Genomic DNA, 18614 nt, shown 5'->3' with positions numbered 1-18614 from the left:
GGCCACATGGCCGGAACCGGGGAGGCCGGGAGTAGCGCCAAGCCAACGGAATGGAAAAACGTCGTCGTGGACGGCGGCCTCTCCCAAACCTCCAACGCACCCCAATCCCCACACGGAAATCTCGCTCGTTCACGCCTGACGGGTGAGCGCCCAGGCACCCACTCGGGACCGAAACGTTTTTGTTGCTGCCTGCAATGCAAGCCCCGTCCGCCGCAGCCTGCCGTACCCGTACGCGGGCATGGGCGCGGGGCGCGGGCGGGTCGACGCCGGCCGCCGCCTCCGCATACCGGGGCCGGCTGCTAGTGGTAGCAGTTGCGCCATTATTGCGCTTGTGTACTGTGTGTAACCGCAGCGCCGCGCGCGCGTCGTATCGTACTCCTAGTATACCACATTGTACAGGCAGCGTGCCGCTATGGCCTGCTAGGCGCTACCGCATCAATGCGGCGCCAGCCAATGCATGCAGTCCGTAGAAGCGCTGTACATGGCCAGTCGAGCGGGAGCCCACACATGCAGAGGTGGAGGCCATATAGGCCTTGTTTAGTTCACCTCGAAAACCAAAAAGTTTTCAAGATTTTTCGTCACATCAAATATTGTGGCACATGCATGAAACATTAAATATAGACGAAAACAAAAACTAATTACACAGTTTAGCTGTAAATCACGAGACGAATCTTTTGATTATAGTTAGTCCATAATTAGATAATATTTATCACAAACAAACGAAAGTGCTACAGTACCGAAAAGTTTTCACTTTTCGGGAACTAAACAAGGCTAAAAAAACGAGAGGAAAGAGACGTGCGCCAGCGGCCGAGCCTGCTCTGCGCCTGCGCGGTTATAAAACGCTAGGCGCCGTAGAGCAAGACCGACGAGCGCTTGGCGAGGTGGTGCTCTTGGTCTTGGGGTCCTGGGACACTACTAGCGCGCACAGCAAAGGGAGGCGGCTTCCTGGGCGTCTCGCTCTCGCCATGGCCACCAGGCCGGGCCCTTTGACTGAATGGCCATGGCAGAGGCTTGGCAACTTCAAGGTGCGTACGTACGGCATGCGTGCTTTTTCACCGTCGATCTTCTTCCTTGGTTGAGATCTATCATCTAGTATGCGATGCGTCGGAAGCAACGCACGGTCGCCATGGCTGTGTGATCCTCCCGGCGGTTTCGTTGCTACTAGCTCTGTACGTAGGACTACCGACCGTCGTCGTCTCTACTGCTTGCTTGCTTGCGTTTGCGTGATGGTGAGCTTGAGAGAGCTTCAGCTACGAGGTTACTGTGTGTACACCGGGCGTGCGTGCGTGGGAAAATTGAACTGAGATTATTCTACCACTATTCAGGCATATGTAACTGTTTTTTTTCTCACCATAGCTTTTGGCCTGTGCATCACATGTACTATAAAGTCCCATATTATAAATTAAAAGAAAGAACTGTTTATGCTTTTCCGTATTAGTAATAAAATAAAGAACGTTTCTGCACAGTAGTAATAACTTCCCACAAAAAAAACAAAGAACTGTTCATACCTTTTCCGTATTTATATTATTGCCTCAGCAAAAGCAGCAGCTACCATGCATGCACTAGCAAGTTATTAGTAAAAAAAAAAACAAAAGAAGGGGGCAAGAAGGGCAATTTCTTATATAAATATTAAGAAAATAATAAAGTAAAAAGACCTTCGATCGTTCTCATGATCATTTCATTTCATGTTCTTATGTCGGAGACAAATTAGTCCAACCTTTTTTTTTATCTTCTGAAATATACTCCGTATAATAAATGTAGCCACGCGCATAACAAAAGCCAACAATCCTGGGTACAAATAAATGTGTGCGCTCTCCTGACCGTTTTGGGATAGACATGCGTATGGCATGGTTACACTACCAGATCGGCAGAACCCGATCATCTGAGATCGACAGGGGATGGGAAATGATCATATTTCGCTCTCAGTCCAAGGGGTGCATGCAGTGCGTGGTCCTCCTCACGCTCAAGGATGCATGATCCTCGCCATCAAAGCCAACCTCAAAATGATCTTAGGCTCTTCTTCAATTCTATTCTGAGTCTGAGTGTAATCTGACTGACAATAATAATATCAGCTGCTAGCTGTTGGTTTGCGCGCGGTTTCATGATGCATTTGCGTGCAGTACTTGGTGATGGGTCCCGTGGTGGTGGACGGGGCGCGGCGGGTGGTGGCGCGGGGCTGGGGCGACATCGACCTGGCGTTCGCGCTCATCCTGCCGTCGCTGCTGCTGCGGATGGCGCACAACCAGATCTGGATCAGCGCGGCGCGCTACCAGACGGCGCGGAGCAAGCACCGGATCGTGGACCGGGGCATCGAGTTCGAGCAGGTGGACAGGGAGCGGGGCTGGGACGACCAGATCATCCTCAACGGGCTGCTCTTCTACGCGGGCTACCTGGCCATCCCGAGCGCGAGGCACCTGCCGGCGTGGAGGACGGACGGCGCCGCCGTGATGGCGCTGCTCCACGCGGGGCCCGTCGAGTTCCTCTACTACTGGTTCCACAGGGCGCTGCACCACCACTTCCTCTACTCGCGCTACCACTCGCACCACCACTCCTCCATCGTCACCGAGCCCATCACCTGTAAGTAATCCTCGCCTCGTCATGCCATGCATGCATTGCTCTTCTTTCTACTGTACAGTACTAGCTGTGTGAAACAGGTCTGCGTAATTATTAATTACCGCATCCATCCATCCATCCATCCATCCATCCATCCGTATGTGCTCTGCTCTGACTGAAGCAAGTAACAAAACACTCTCTGGTTAATTACGTGCCGCTGCTAGCTTGCCAGGATTTATGAGATGAGAGAGAGAGAGAGAGAGCGCTCTGGCCTCTGAAGAAAACTCTCGACATCATGATCGTCTATCATGTAATGTTTGAGCCAGAGCCAACGACACTTTTCACACGGCAAGTGAAGGGGGGCCTTGCATGCATCCATACATGATAGTACATGGATGGAGCCGTTTGCCCATTTACTCACCAGAACCAGAAATGTCCTGGGCGGCTGGGCCTGTCTGTCCAAGCCCCCTTGATCCATCAACAGTGCGACCACACCACAGGCCACAGGTACAGTGTAGTACGTACAGTACAGGACCACATTGATACTCTCTCTCAACGACTCTGACGCGTCTATGTACTGGGTCGGGCTGGGCCCGTTCCACTGTCCTGCGTGCAATAAAAACGGCGCATGTGATTGCTGATTGCTCTGAGAAAGCTGCCGTGGCATGTCTTTTGTTCGGCAAGAGTTAAGACACCCTTTCCAATATGGACCCAATTATTGGGCCGGGAAAACACAGGCCGAACTGCCAAGTGAAAGCGACTACACTCATGCAGCGTGCAGTGTTTCAGGATGTTTAGCGATGAAATTGCCCCTGAGGATCATTGAAAACCAACCATCTTTCGGAAAATTACACCATGTTTCAGGATGTTAGCGATGAAATTGCCCCAGCTGAGATCATTGAGATTTTGGATTTTGATACTGTAGGACTTTCATTTGTATTTAACAATTATTGTCCAATTATAGACTAACTAGGCTCAAAAGATTTGTCTCATAAATTACAGGCAAACTGCAATTAGTTTTTGTTTTCGTTTATATTTAATGCTTCATGCATGTAGCACAAGATTTGATGTGACGAGGAATCTTGAAAACCTTTTGAATTTCGGGGTGAACTAAACAAGGCCTTAGTGGACAATTGCTCCTCGGTTCTTACTAATGCACTTACCTAATGCAGCGGTGATCCATCCCTTTGCTGAACACATGGTCTACTACGTCCTGTTTGCGATCCCCATGCTGTCGACTGTTTACATTGGGAATGCCTCTGTTCTGGGTATTGTGGTCTACATCGCCTACATCGACTTCATGAACAACATGGGGCACTGCAATTTCGAGCTGGTGCCTAAGTGGATGTTCCAAGTCTTCCCTCCTCTCAAGTACCTCATGTACACGCCATCGTAAGTGCGATCATCCAATCCTGCTACATGAAACACACACACACACAAAATTAAGAACAAAATTTGGGCTCATTGATTTCTAACGTCTCACAAAACACAATGTAACATTTTTTATTGTTGTTGCTGATTTCATACAGGTTTCATTCTCTGCACCACACGCAGTTCCGCACAAACTACTCGCTGTTCATGCCGTTCTACGACTACATATACAACACCATGGACAAGTCATCTGACCAGCTGTATGAGAGCTCACTCAGGGGAACAGAGGAAACACCTGACCTTGTTCACCTCACGCACATGACCGATCTGCAATCGGCCTATCATCTACGGATTGGATTCGCCTCCATAGCGTCCAGACCGTCTGACAGCTCCATGTGGTATATGTGGGTGCTATGGCCTGTGGCGTGGCTGTCAATGGTGCTTGCATGGGTTTATGGGTCCTCTACGTTTGTGGTTGAGAGAATCAAACTAGGGAAGCTGAAGATGCAGACATGGGCAGTACCAAGATACAACTTCCAAGTAATCAACTTCTCCTCTACATATGGTTTTCTTTCTATCTGATGGTGTGCAAGCTACTGACAGTTTTTTTTTCTCCCCTGCAGTATGGCCTGAGCTGGGAGAGAGAATCGATCAACGACTTAATCGAAAAGGCGATATTAGATGCTGATGCAAGAGGTGTTAAAGTGCTCAGTCTAGGACTATTAAACCAGGCAAGAAACTATTGCTTTACAACTCCTGTTGAAACTACAAGACTAGATGCTTACTGCAGTCTGGCCTTATTCTTGTACCTTCTGGGCGCAGGCGAAACAACTAAATGGTGGTGGTGAACTATTTAGGCAGAAGTATCCAAAATTAACAGTTCGCCTTGTCGATGGAAGTGGCTTAGCGACTGCGGTGGTGCTTAAAAGCATTCCTCATGACGCAAAGCAAGTTTTTCTTCATGCAGGCCCTTCTAAGATAGCGTGTGCCACAGCTTTCGCATTATGTGAGAGGGGCGTCCAGGTATGTTTATATCATCGTGCATATCTTTTGTTGCATTGTCCCTGTATTTACTTTGTTACAGTTTTTCACTGAAAATGGGACTACACTTGTTTGGTGGATCAGGTGATCATGAATCCAAAGAAGGAATATGATATGCTTAAGTCACAGATTGCAGATAGCAAAGCAAGCTATTTGAAACACTCCAGCAACCACACGCCTCAGGTAAACGTTTTTGTTTTACAATGGGATTTCCCATTTTTCTATATATTAAAGAAAAGGTATCAATTGCCAGAAAAAAACAGAGAACCCATCCAGTTATGTTTTATTATATGCTACTTGATAAGGATGTTAGTAGGCAGGTCTGAAACATAAATAGTTATAAAGCATGTACAATTAACAAACCTAATAGATTCTAAATGATGCTGGAAGTAAAGATAGGAAGTCAAAGAAAAGCATTTATCTTAGCCTTTGACATGAAATGTGAGTACAGATTTGATGATGGTGAAAGGCTGAAAGCAGCTGTTGGAGCCTATTAAGTAGTACAGGAGCATAATGCCTTAGTGGATTCTTCTAAAAGTGAACAAAGAAAATACCTTGTCGTGCGAAATAGCATATACTGATGGTGAATACTTAAACACTTTGTTTTAAAATGGGAATTTACTAATAAACATAATTAGCGTGCTAAAGAAAAGGTGTTAATTGCCAAGCAGAACCGAGCCAGTTAAGTTTGATATATACTCCATATGTGCTCCTTCATAGACGTTAGTATTCGGCAGACCTGAAACATTACAGGTATATTAAGCATGTCCAGTCTCGCAAAAAAAAAAAAAAAAAAAATTAAGCATGTCCAGTTAAAACGCTACAGATAATCATGTTGGAAATAAACAAGAGAAAACATTTAATTTATCCTTTTTTCATGAAATGTGAATACAGGCTCAAAAAAAGTTACTTGGAAACCAAGTAGGACTGGAACAGAGTGCCTTGATAGTAGTAACCAAGGATATCCTTTTAAAAAAACTTTGTTCAGAAAAAAATATTTTGTCATGAAGTTCAGCTTATACTTATGGTGTTTGCTTAAACTGCTGCAGATTTGGCTAGTAGACAACATTGACGATAAAGAACAGAAGATGGCACCACAAGGAGCTATATTCGTTCCTATCTCACAGTTCCCCATCAAGAAAATTCGCAAGGATTGCACTTACTTGAGCACTCCAGCAATGAAGATCCCTGAAACAATGCAGAATATCCATGCCTGCGAGGTAACAAAGATAACGAATATAGTTAATCCACTTTATTAAATTTGGGGAGAAAAAAAAAGGGGTAATATAGGGATATATTTTACTGAGCCTTTTCAGCATGGTTTTCTTTGATTCATTGACAGAACTGGCTGCCAAGAAGGGTGATGAGCGCTTGGCGCATCGGAGGAATACTTCACGCCCTGGAAGGGTGGACCATGCACGAGTGTGGGGATGCCATGATGCATACTGAGAAAGCATGGTCAGCTGCTATTAGGCACGGATTCATTCCTCTGACTAAAGCTTGAGATTGAGAGCTTTCGAAACCCGGATTTGTGGAGCTAGGAGATGTATGCACTGCAACTCTAGATGGGCATTCGACAATGCTGGCAAACTATGTTTCAGCGTGATTCTGCCCGGTATAAAAGCCAACTATGGTCTTGATGAGTCGTCAGGGACGGGGAGGCACATCATGAACGCCTACCTTGATTCCAAAAGCTTAGTAATTATACATATGCTGTATCATTGTATGATGCAAGTGTGAGAAACTACTTTTATGGCTGTGTGGGTGACGTATACAATTATTATAATAAAATGACGGTTTGGGTTGTCCCTTTGGAATTTGAACCCGCCGAAGAATGGCTGAAAAACAGGTAAGGAATTTTTGATACGCAATCTTAATCTCGGCGGTAAGAGCTGACTTCTATTTCAGCCTTTCAGGGATTCAGGAAATGGTACACACGCAGTCATCCATCCATAGTCCAAAAGAGCATACTGGTATGTTCCTGCTTCAGAACCTGTATATCCAGGCACGATGCAATCTAGATAGATTGTCGTTGATCCGACGAAAGAGATGCAGTGCGAGAACCGAGAGATGCAGTTGAGCGAGGAAACCTGCAACGGATTTGGTATACGTTGGTGCAAAGATCGTAGCTCGCTGAAGATCATCGAGTTCGAGTCCAGAGTTTCCTTTGACTGCGGAGATCGGCGCAGGGGCGAAGACAAAGAGAGGCAGGGGCACAGTCTTCACAAGTACTTCTCATTATAGTTATCACTAATCACTAGTCAACTAATTCTAGATTTTTTTTTCTAAAATGCATATCTTGATCGGTTAATGTTAAGCGCTTAAATAAAGTAAATATAATATTTTTTATGAAACCAGAGGGTAAAACACCCCTACTGAAATTTATTAAAATGCTAGAGCAGTCCAACAACAACAGTTCAACAAACAAAGAACGAAATAAAGAAAATAAGAACTAAGACGTAAAAGAGCGTAGCCATAAATCTAATTGAGGGTGGAGCTTTGCCTTTGCTCTTAGTAAAACTAGAGCAAACTTTTTCTAAAAGATTTGACAGTATTTCTGAACCGAATGGGGGAGCTGTCTGGAGTTATATCATTACGCAGAGTCCAGATTGACCAATATATTGCAATAATGATCTTCATGAAGAAAGAAAGGTTTAGTTGAGCTTTGAAAGTAAATATAATATGAATCGCTAATCTATGAATAATGTCTCTTTTTTATCTTCAATTTAGACATTATCGTTTTCTAAGATGAATTTTGAAATATAATATGAATTTTCTAAGATGTCTCTTTTTTTTACCCATCTCCATATATCTCAATCCTGCATTGGTGACAGAACTGGGCAGATGCGGTTTTCAATATGTTGGGGTGATGCGGTCCATAAAACAAGCACCAGTGGTCTAGTGGTAGAATAGTACCCTGCCACGGTACAGACCCGGGTTCGATTCCCGGCTGGTGCAATTATTTTTATTAATGAAACAGTCCCTTTTTTGTCTCTCTGTTAGATGTGTTTTTGCCGTGCAGTGCGCAGATGCAGGGCCGATCTCGTTTCAATGCACAAAACAAGCAACGTCCCTCGGATCCATTGATAAACTGCGTTATTCAGCAGCCCTTCACACGCGACACAAATCTTTTTTTTTTTGACAAGAACGCGACACAAATCTTATTTTCTCTGAAGACGTTAAAAACATGCACAATCTGCATGACTAAGCGTGCACAATCTGCATGACTGCATCATCGAGGCGACAAAATTTTAATGTCATGTCCAACCAAGCGTGTAAGAAGAGAGAACAGGTTTCCAAACAGGCAAGCCGCAAGGAGCCCATGAGCCAGGGTAGTTCGTAGGGTATCAGTTAGCACGCAAAGCATTGCAATAAGATGGTCCAAACGACCAGGGGATTACCAATTTATAAAACCCTTAAGTTAACCTAGTCAGATCCGTCGCAGTGCTCAGTCACATTCCAGAATCACTTACATCTCTTGCTGACAAAAATAATCAAGAACAAGTGTTTCTAGTAATCCTGGTAGATCAACGTTTCTTGAACCACCCCAGAATCAGTATCCTAGACGACAACATTTGTCCATGCCCCGAGCAAATAGATTAACTCTAGATTCAAAGGTAAGCAAGGCATCATCTGTCTTGACGATGAAAGAATAGGACCCAGCAAAATTCTGCCCCGCCTTGAGTCTCTTGAATATTCTCAGGATAACACCAGAGCTCAAGAGTTAGATCCTCCTGTGAAAGCATGTCAACCTTTACAGTCAGCTGATATAGCCTAAGCGACAAAATATCACCAGCAAAACAACATATTTAAACAAATTAAGCAAATCTAAATGACTACAAACTCAGATTTTTTTTCGGACACAAAAGTGATTGGGTATATATTTTATCCAGTTGGTCTACTTTGAGTACAATACATGATGTGTGCCAAATCTGGGCACAATACCATGATTCGCGAGACCAAATTAATTCTCCAGCAGAGAATTGTTTACACATGATAGACAGAACATAATAATTGCCTAAAAGTAGAAAATAAGCATTAAATTACAGAATATCCATTACACGTCTATGGCGTGTTCTAGAAAAAATTACAGAATATCACCAACAAACAGCACTTTAACCTAATCAATCAAAGTAAAATGGCCACAAGCACAGAATTAGACACAAACGTGATTCAGTATTCATTTACTTTTACTTAAGTTGGTGCTAATTTGAACCCTAGAGATTAACCACACTTCTTTTCTCCCAAAACAAAGTTGGTGATATTGAGCAGACCATTCTAATTCTCTACTTCTTGTGCAGAAGTTGTTTACACTCACATAGACAGACAATGTATTTGCCTAAAAGTAAGAAATCAGCATCATGAACATTTTTGTTGAAATTCTAACACAGTTTGCAGTAACTGACTTTCTTAACTGCAGTAAATAACAGTAACTAACTATAAAAGCAACCTTCGGACACTTGACATGCGCCTTCTGTCCCGACAAAATGCGCTTCCACAATGGCATTTGAATGCCTTGATAGGATGGTTGACATCATCAAAATCAATTTCATAGTCCTGCGGTTGGAATGTGCTAAAGATTATTGCATATTCTGTTAGATAACTGAAAGTAGGGCATGATATAGGTTGCCACGGCACCAGGTGGGGCAAGATGGGTAATGCAACCACGGCAGCATAAGCAGCATGGGAATGTGCCAGATTGCATGTGGTGTGCAACATCTATGCAGTCTGTTGGCTAATTTGTTCCAGCTGATTAGGAGATATAGCATCCGTACTCATCCCTAGCTATGCTATGGTGAAATATGTTCATATATATATCTGAAGTCATATAATGGCCGCCAGTGCCCCAGATAAAAACTAGATGAAACCAAATTCAGCTAGGATGGAAAAAATTGATGATTCCACATATTTTCCCCTAAAAAATGGCCACTGAACAACCATGTTCGTTCATTCACTTGCTATAAGAAGTAATAAAGTGCAATGGGGGATGAATAACCACAATTGCAGGAAAACCACCTACCCATGTCAGTTCTTCAAAAGGCTTTACTTCCCTCGTTGTGAAGAATGCCAGCTGATAAACAAGGAGCATGAAAAACAAGGTTACAAGGACTCAAATTTAAATTTAAGCTATAGCATCAGTAACAAGGTAGCGTTGCACTAGTAACGTTGTTGAGTCACTTTATTTTAATAAAACTTTACAGTGGGGGCCTCCCCTGCTATATTTCGGTTCAAAAAACAAAGGTAGCGTTGCACATACATGATAGTAGTGGTGGTCAGGCGTCTCAATCTCAACAGGAATTGCAATAATATTGCAATCAAAGCATCTGCAGTATACAATAGCATGCCAAGTTAGCATGTAGATAGTATTGATTGGACAGAGCATGGCATCAGATCTTTTTGTTTTGTCTAGATGCTGGCACCAGGAAATAATACAACCAGCAAACAAATAATCATTCATCTACTAAATACTTTACGTGCATATGTAAAGAGACTGATCAGACAAAGGCAGCACAAGCAAAATGCAGGATATTAGAGATGAGGCCATGGGATATTAGAGATGAGGCCATGATCAGACAAAGGCAGCACAACAAGAAATGCAAGCACAATAATGCAGGATATTAGAGATGAGGCCATGGTGGCGTATGGCGGGAGCCAAAGGGCTCCGTAGCTTATGACCATGACTGTTTTGTTGGTCCTTGGTATTATTTAGCTTTTGTGATTTTTCTTCTATTGTAATGGTCATGCCCTTCTAAGGGGTTGTTGAGTCGCCTAGACTCCTTATTCTCCTTCTTAATATAATGATACACAGCTCTATGTGTTCTAGAAAAAAAGAAAGACAAGCACAAACAAAGTCTCACCAGCTCATAGAACCATTCAATTCACAAATCGTAGAGCTTCACAAGAATCATAATGAATTTCTGATCAAAGGACATTACCCTAGTTACTAACCATAAATAAATATTACCTGTGGTTTATAAACCTTGCCACATTCCCATAAAAAGTACCATCTAGACAGAGGGCTTCCTCATCCTTCAGAACACCTTCAGTGCCCCAGTCAGAATCGAGTAGCACAGGATATGTATGCTTTACTTTACCAGTCCTTTGGTTATTTTTCCCAGATAGCTCAGTGTTTCGCTCATATAGTTCAGTGTTTGTTAATATTTCACCAACATACTCACAGACAAAAGCACCACGAGGAAGATTTTCAGCAGAGCGCAAGCCCCATCCCTTTTTCCCTGGAGTTAAGAACACCTGAAATGAAGATATAGGACGAAAAAGATTAAGAAGGCATACATATAAGGTGTAGTCAGCTGTTTAGCAAAAGAGTAAACACAGAATGCATAGAATCCAAGGAAAGCCTTTTTTTATGATGATCAGGTAACAAAAGGATGCTACAGATTGGCAGCTTGCAAGTGCCATCATATTTGTCTGTTGCACGGATTAGTGTTAATTTTATATCTAGCAGGAAAGGGTAATAGTTACTTCACTTGCCTGCAGCTTGCGAGTAATGCCTCGCTGAACCACACGGTTTCCACAATTTCTTGTGCAACCACATTTTCTCCAGCATTCCTTGATAAATTTCTTAATACGGTGCCCTTTACAAGCTTCAGGTTTGTTTACTCCCTTCATTTGTTCAATAGGACAAACACCATTGCAGTAGAAGTAAGATTGTTCAAGTGGTTCCCGGAGCATTGAGACACAAGCATCTAGAAATCCTTCCTTAAGCAGGCCATCTCTTGTGTATGCAAATTCTCCACCAGTTTCTCGTGCACAAGCACAAGGAAGTGGCTCTGCTAGACAATCTCCAAAACAACCAGAACAACAATTTTCATCTCCAATTCTAGCAAGTGATAGGTTGATATAGGCATCTTGGAAGGTGATATTTTGAGATATATAGTAAAATGGAGGAGGAAGAACCCCATCCTCTCCACTGACTATTGGAATGCTCAAACACTCTTCACCCCTCGTTATATCATTGACATCATGATATTGTCTCTTGATGCCTGTGGGTAGATGCTGAATAACCCTCATATTACTAGGATTATTCTGGTTACCTCCAGAATCAGCACTACCACCGTTGGGTCCAGAACCCAGATCAAGAATACACTGGCAAGTATCATCCAAAAGTTTCATGAAAGAGAAATTGGGTTCTAGGATCTTGTATGTCCTGAGGCATTTAGCCTCCATGGCCTTGCATATTGATTGAATGCCAGGCATTTGAAAATCAGAACCATTTGCCAAGGAAGGGTTGAACAAGAATGATAGCTTCCCTTTTCCATAGTTGGACAATTCTACCTGAAAGTTGGTGGAAAAATCTTTGCTGCTTACAATCGCTTGGCTGCTACATGCATCAACCATATGTCCTTCATGTGCAACCAAAATACCTTTAAACTTCTTATCAGTAGGGTGCTTGACACCAGAAATCATGTGAGCATCTTGATGTCCTGAATGATATTGTAACGGCATAGAAAAATGAAATTAGTAATAAGTTAATAAATATATCAGGAGTCAAGCAAAGAATATGGACAGGAGAGACAAACAAAACAGGAAAAGAAACATATATCAACATCCTCATAATAGTGGAGTGTTCATTGTTCAAACATACTCCCTCCGTCCCATTGAAAGTGTTGTTTTTTACTTTCAGACTTCTTGTTTGGCCGTTCCGAAAGTAAGGATTAGAAAATCCAGATGTGATTAAAGCTTTTCTTATTCAAAAATTTTGTATAAATATTATTTTTTTATGACTTGTTTTGTCAATAAAAATACTTAACAGTGATTTATTTATTTTACTATTTGCATAAAAAATTGAATAAGACGAACGGCCAAACAAGAAGCCTGTAAGTCAAAAATGACACTTTCAATGGGAGGGAGTAATTTTCAAATCTGCAACACGTGAAACTATAGCTTCTACACCACCATATAAACATAGAGATATGCACAGGCCTATCTCAAATTGTCTGGCATATGTATATAAAAAATAACAGCACTGCAGTTAGCAAAATGATGCCCTAGGGTACTTGAAATTTATGCATCAATTCTCTTAGGCCATGATTGATTTTTTCAGCCTGCAAACAGGAATGTAAGTCCACTAGTTTTTAGCTTTTTGTCAAACACATTGGTGAGCCAGATATCACTTCATCATAGAAGAAAGTGTATGAGTACAAAATACATACACAAACCCCTTACTACAAGATTATAGAACATTCAATAAGGGCATCCAAACAAGGCCCGAGTGAAATTGACCCAAAAGCATTTTCTATTCTACTCCGTCAGTCCCAAACTATATAGTTTGACCAACACACTTTAGCTTTGTCTACGTCAAACTTCTTAGAAAAACATATGGTCATCTGCAAGTTCAAATGGAGACTTCAATGAAACTATACATTGATGTATTTTCCTATGAACTTGATCAAAATTAAAAAAGTTTGATTTAGGACAAAGCCAAAGTGAACTATAATTTTGAATGGTGGGAGTACTATCAATCGCTGAATCTTCTATCACCTAAACAGATAGTATTATAGAAGCAATTCAAAGATAATTTTTCAAAATAACAACACAGTAAACAAAAACAGACAAAAAAAATGATCCCATCCAATTGCATGTTTACAGCCTCTCCACTCCACTCATCAATCACAATTTTGATTCCTTGTCAATTTAAATAGAGGGTTTTTTAATGGGGTAAACATTGTTTACAAAAAACACAAAACCAACATCTATTTATTAAGAACAAAAAAAGAATCTAAAATAACTACAAAAGAGGGGGGGGGGGGGGTAGTCGAGTTGAAATTATTTTTGCTGCACCCAAAGCAGCATATATTTATTTATATAAGAAAGAAAAACACCAAAATCTGTACATCCAGATCGGCATGATAATCTGTATTCTTTTCCAATGCAATAGAAATGTAAATGATTGCGGGAATCCAAAACCAGAAGCATTAAAGTCTGAAAATCAAATACCCATCACTGTTAATAAAATGGATATGAGAGTATTACCATTGTGACAGCTGGGTTCTAAAACTTCAGGACATATAACTGCAAGTGGGGTCTCAAAGGTGCAAGGATCTTGACTTTCAAGTAAAGTCGAACCATTTTCACCAATTCTTGTAGTCTCTGCACGACTTATTTTCATTTTTTGTTCCTTACTAATGATAGTTGGTGAAGACTCCAGCAATTGATTAGCATTGGTTCTCCCCTCTAAGGATTCTGCTTCTTGCTGACGTGGCACCTCAGCTAGCTCTCTCTTCACACTGCCATGCGTACAAGATTTTGCCTTCCGGCCATGCTCTTTAGTCTTAAGCTTCTTCCTATGGTGGTCTGAATCCAGATTCTTCTTCTCAGCTCGCTTTTTCTGCCCTTCCTGCTACAGTGATGAGTTTGGCTTAAACATGGTAAACTAATGAACTAATAAGAAGAATGGTTCCCATATGTATTAAATTCAGCATAATATATCAGTTTCTTATTTGCCACAAAATCATTGCATATCATCACAATTAATTTATGTCAAAAATATGATTGTCAAAAATATGATTGCTTCAAAAAAAAACATTAAATATCTAACTAGAGATCTGAGCAAAGCCTCTACAAAATCAGAATAGAAGGCCAAAACATACTTCGGGATCTGAATCACTAAGTATAGCATCAGCCAAAACAGAATAGTTATCAGCTTCTATATGCTCCCAGTTTCCATCATATACTTTTAGCAGTTTTTTCAATACTCGTAGAACAGTTTCCTTTGAAAAACCAAAATCGGCCGTTGATTTAATTGCATCATCTATTTTTTCCATGGAAGTCTTGGATAGTTCCATCCTGCTTGCAATGAAACGAGTAAGATTCAAACATGATATGAAAAATGACCCCTCAAAGAGCAGACATTAATTTATTCCTAAAAGAATGGGAGAGATATACTTCAGATCATGAAATTCGTTAAGAATACTTGCAGTGCAAGGTTACAGAACTTATTCTTGCTGAATCTGATACTTCGTCCATATATAACTCATGGACTGGTATTGGGATGGAATCATAGGAAACAAACCATATCTTATGGAAGCTAACTGATACATCCAAAATAAATCCTTATTCTAGGAAAGTAACCAAGTGTACAAAAATGGAGCAAAATAACTTGATTGACATGATGAACTCCCCCCACCCAACCCACCCACAAAAAAAAAAGAAAAAAAGTAGAAGAACCCCACAAACAAAGTAAATGTTTATCAACGTTATTTTACTACCTGGGATTCTATAGCTTAATAATGGCTGGAGAACTTAGAAAGTAATTGGAATGAAATTGTTAAAACAAATACACCTTCGTTCCAAATTTTAAGTAGTTCTGCCTTTTCTAAAATAGTTACTCCATCTGTCCCAAATCATAAGTCATTCCAGCTTTCTTGAAGAGTCCAACCATCTCAAGTTTGATCAAAATTATATAGAGAATTACAAAGATTTATGACATCAAATAGGTATAATCTAAAAATATAATTAATGAAGTAATAAAGAATCTAATAATACTTATTTGGTATCATAAATGTTATTATTTTATTATATAAATTTGATCAAACTTAAGATTCTTTGACTCTTTAAAATAGTTCAAATGACTTATAACTTTAGACGGAGGGAGTAGCTTTTACTCGTCCCTCTTTGGAAAGTTCTTTCGGAAAATCGGGGATCAAGACCCCATTGCCATGTATAATCCTAGCTCTCTTCTATAAAGTGTACTCTGTAATCATCCTTTGGATTGATCATGGCAGCTGCAATACACATCGGTTTTCACATGCCACATCTCATTGGAGCAGCCAAATTACATCCATCTAGTTTGAATCCAAATCAAAGAAAACTGGATTTTGCCAAATACTCCGTATGTACAATACATTTCATGTCACTTGCACCAGAAAAAATCGAAATAGTTGCCAAACATAAGATATATGCATTTATTTTCTCAATGCAACGAAATTTATGTACTTGGGACATAGGATCCAAAGGATATGAAATTGATTGTACTACAAATCATAAAAAAATTATGTAATCATATTAATCTCTTCAGCGGGATTGCCAAAACCCTTTTAGAAACATACCTATAAGTTTTGAGATTCTCTATAAAGATAACATGCAGAATAATTGATCTTACATAAGGAAGCAAAATTTTAAGATCAAATTCAACTCTACTGGATGGTGTGAAAATTTTCAAACATGTCATTGTTCATGTAGTCTTTATAAACTTTATATCTTTCAAATGAAGCTAATATTTACTTTAAAATTTTGCAACCTTGTGTAAGATCAGTTATTGTACATGTTGACCCTTTTTAGAGTTCTCCAAAACATAGATATGTCGTTGAGAGAGTTTTGGAACAAATTCATATTGATTGTGCGCCAAGGAACACCAACATACTTGTCTATCATATAAGAGCATCTCCAAGAGTCTTTCTTAATCTCACTCTCTAAATCATCATTTAAAGAGTCATTCGAATAAAGCCCGCTCTGTCTTTTGTTATAACTTTTTGATAGGTTGTGCATGCTCTAGAGAGACAATCTCACTATTTATCTTTAGCTAGCGAGAAATCTGGAATAGAAAATGATAATATTTTGATTCAAACCAAAAACTTTTCAGGATTTCCCGTCACATCGAATCTTGCGGCACATGCATGAAGCACTAAATATAGACGAAAAGAAAAACTAATTGCACAGTTTACCTATAAATTACGAGATAAATCTTTTGAGTCTAGTTAGTCCATGATTGGACAATAATTGCTAAATAAAAACGAAAGTGCTACAGTACTCAAAACCAAAAAAATTTCGAAACTAAACAAGACCATAGATAAGTTATTGGAGTTGCTCTAAGAATGCAAGTGGGCACTTAAAATGTGTAACAGGCCAGAACAACACCAAAACCTTTATAGAGAAAAGTGATATAACAATCCCAAAACCACATCAGTTCTCTGAGAAACAGGCCAGAACAATCCCAAAACCACATCACTCTTGAAGGAGAAACAGGCCGAAACCATCCCAAAACTCGGAGAAACATCCCAGAACAACCCCAAACGGTCGAATCCATATTAGTCAGTCTCACGGAGAAACAGGCCAGATCAACATCAAACTCACACTACTCTCGTAAAAACAGGGCACAACAACAAACCCACATTACTAACAACAGCAACAAGTGAGGCAAGACACACACATGTACCTTACCTTGCTCAAGGAACCACTGAATGGGACGAAGACCAGAAAACAGAACCACTGCGCCGCCTCTCCCACGCTTCCGCCGATGGTGGAGCGGATAGAAAACCCAGCCTAGTCGCAGTCAAAGCAACAACGCGTCAGAATTCTCGGAAACGGGCCAGAAAACCCCACCGTGAAAACCCCATTCCGCAGTCCGCACCACAAACAACACGCAACAAAATGCAAGCGCGCGCGCGCGCGCACGCACCAACTGCCCCGAACGTACGCGCACCAACCTTCCTAAGTGAGCCGCCGGAGGCGAGGAAACCGAGGCAGGGGCGATCGGCGTTCCTCCAGCGGCGTGATCAGGCTGCCGGCGCGCCTCCTGCGCGAGCCGCCCGAAACGGACGGCCCCCGCTCACTCCCCGCGACGGACGACGCCCGGCGGCGCGCGATCGCCGCCACCGGGCTAGGGTTTGGAGAGGCCAAGCGATTCCGAAGAGGAAGAGGCGTCGTTGAGGCGAGAGAGGGCTTTTGGCACAAGGCGTGGCGTTGGCGTGGGAGGAGCTGCCTTCCGAAACAGGGGAGGAAAGAAAAAAAAAGGGAAGGGGTTGGCTGTACGACTGGCCAGATGGCAAAAGCGAGCCAGGCGACGAGAAGCTGAGGCACAGGGGGCCAAAAGAGGCAACACACGGTTTTATTATGACCGGGGATGACCGGTATGCTCGGCAGCCTCGGCTGTTCGTCTTCCCCGGCCCCTGCCCTTCCCTGCGTGAGGAAGAGGTTTTTTGCGAACACGCCCTCAAAAATTGTCGCGTTTAGCACCGGTAATGATGCCATCCATAATGGTGCATGCATGACGCATTGGGGTCATACTATGATCATAAATAAATCGGAAAATTTAGTAATCCGTCTCCATGCGATGCAAATTTCTTCTGAGAATCAATAAATGGTAAAAGAGTATGATGCTTAATATACCGTCCAAGGTTTCGGTTTTTTTTTTCAGCATGCCCCGAGATTAATAATAAAAAAAGAAATTGCATCAAGTTTGCCTTTCTTTTCTCCTCGCCTTGTACCAAAACAGAAATTACACAAGAAAAGTCCTTTCGCTTTTGTCTTTAGCAGTTTTTGATTTTGTCCTGTGATATATTACTCCATTCATCCTAAAATAAGTGATGGTTTTTAATTTAATACTCTTTGTTTGACTGTTTGTCTTATTCGAAATTTTTTTATAAATATTATTTATTTTGTTTTTTTACTTATTTTATTATTATAAATATTTTAATAATGGATTATTTATTTCATTATTTACATAAAAATAGAATAAGATGAATGGTAAATAAGAAGTCTAAAAGTAAAAAAAACTTATTTTGAGTCATGGAAAATACTCCGTCTATATCATATTAAATGTCATTTTAGACCTGAGCACGTGGGTTAGGTTAATTCTAATATAGTTTTATGGATATTAGATATGCTGATATGACACTATATTAATAAAA

General features: G+C 41.2%; 2 protein-coding genes and 1 non-coding gene across 3 annotated transcripts; 2 read left to right on the top strand and 1 right to left on the bottom strand.

Moving 5' to 3' along the window:
- LOC8072487 (protein ECERIFERUM 1) lies at positions 856 to 6782 on the top strand. The gene is made up of 9 exons (XM_002454140.2): positions 856 to 1025; positions 2121 to 2577; positions 3726 to 3945; positions 4083 to 4464; positions 4548 to 4655; positions 4747 to 4947; positions 5050 to 5148; positions 6015 to 6185; positions 6308 to 6782. The coding sequence occupies exons 1-9, from the start codon at positions 966 to 968 to the stop codon at positions 6467 to 6469; spliced, it is 1860 nt and encodes a 619-aa protein (XP_002454185.1). The 5' UTR covers positions 856 to 965; the 3' UTR covers positions 6470 to 6782.
- TRNAG-GCC lies at positions 7853 to 7923 on the top strand. Its single transcript has one exon. It is a non-coding gene; the product is annotated as a tRNA-Gly (tRNA).
- On the bottom strand, positions 8332 to 17771 carry LOC8066152 (histone-lysine N-methyltransferase SUVR4). Its single transcript, XM_021458638.1, has 10 exons — positions 17412 to 17771; positions 17146 to 17247; positions 14577 to 14772; positions 13960 to 14323; positions 11458 to 12410; positions 10931 to 11217; positions 10223 to 10289; positions 9986 to 10036; positions 9416 to 9522; positions 8332 to 8699 (listed from the first exon to the last, which is right to left on the bottom strand). The coding sequence occupies exons 3-10, from the start codon at positions 14769 to 14771 to the stop codon at positions 8690 to 8692; spliced, it is 2034 nt and encodes a 677-aa protein (XP_021314313.1). The 5' UTR covers position 14772; positions 17146 to 17247; positions 17412 to 17771; the 3' UTR covers positions 8332 to 8689.

The sequence above is a fragment of the Sorghum bicolor genome, chromosome 4 (assembly GCF_000003195.3).
Source record: "Sorghum bicolor cultivar BTx623 chromosome 4, Sorghum_bicolor_NCBIv3, whole genome shotgun sequence".
NCBI classification, from domain to species: domain Eukaryota; kingdom Viridiplantae; phylum Streptophyta; class Magnoliopsida; order Poales; family Poaceae; genus Sorghum; species Sorghum bicolor.
The sequence above is the reverse complement of the archived record's forward strand: the minus strand, read 5'-3'. Positions and strand labels throughout refer to the sequence as shown.

What these genes read in the sequence shown, in the direction of transcription:
- LOC8072487 (XM_002454140.2), top strand. Translation starts at nt 966, where the DNA reads ATGGCCACCAGGCCGGGCCCTTTGACTGAATGGCCATGGCAGAGGCTT. An exon ending in AGAGGCTTGGCAACTTCAAG is followed by an intron (nt 1,026 to 2,120) that starts GTGCGTACGTAC and finishes ATTTGCGTGCAG; the next exon opens with TACTTGGTGATGGGTCCCGT. An exon ending in CGTCACCGAGCCCATCACCT is followed by an intron (nt 2,578 to 3,725) that starts GTAAGTAATCCT and finishes TACCTAATGCAG; the next exon opens with CGGTGATCCATCCCTTTGCT.
- LOC8066152 (XM_021458638.1), bottom strand. Translation starts at nt 14,771, where the DNA reads ATGGAACTATCCAAGACTTCCATGGAAAAAATAGATGATGCAATTAAA. An exon ending in CTGACCACCACTACTATCAT is followed by an intron (nt 10,037 to 10,222) that starts GTATGTGCAACG and finishes CTTGTTTATCAG; the next exon opens with CTGGCATTCTTCACAACGAG. An exon ending in CTTTTGAAGAACTGACATGG is followed by an intron (nt 9,523 to 9,985) that starts GTAGGTGGTTTT and finishes TTCCAACCGCAG; the next exon opens with GACTATGAAATTGATTTTGA.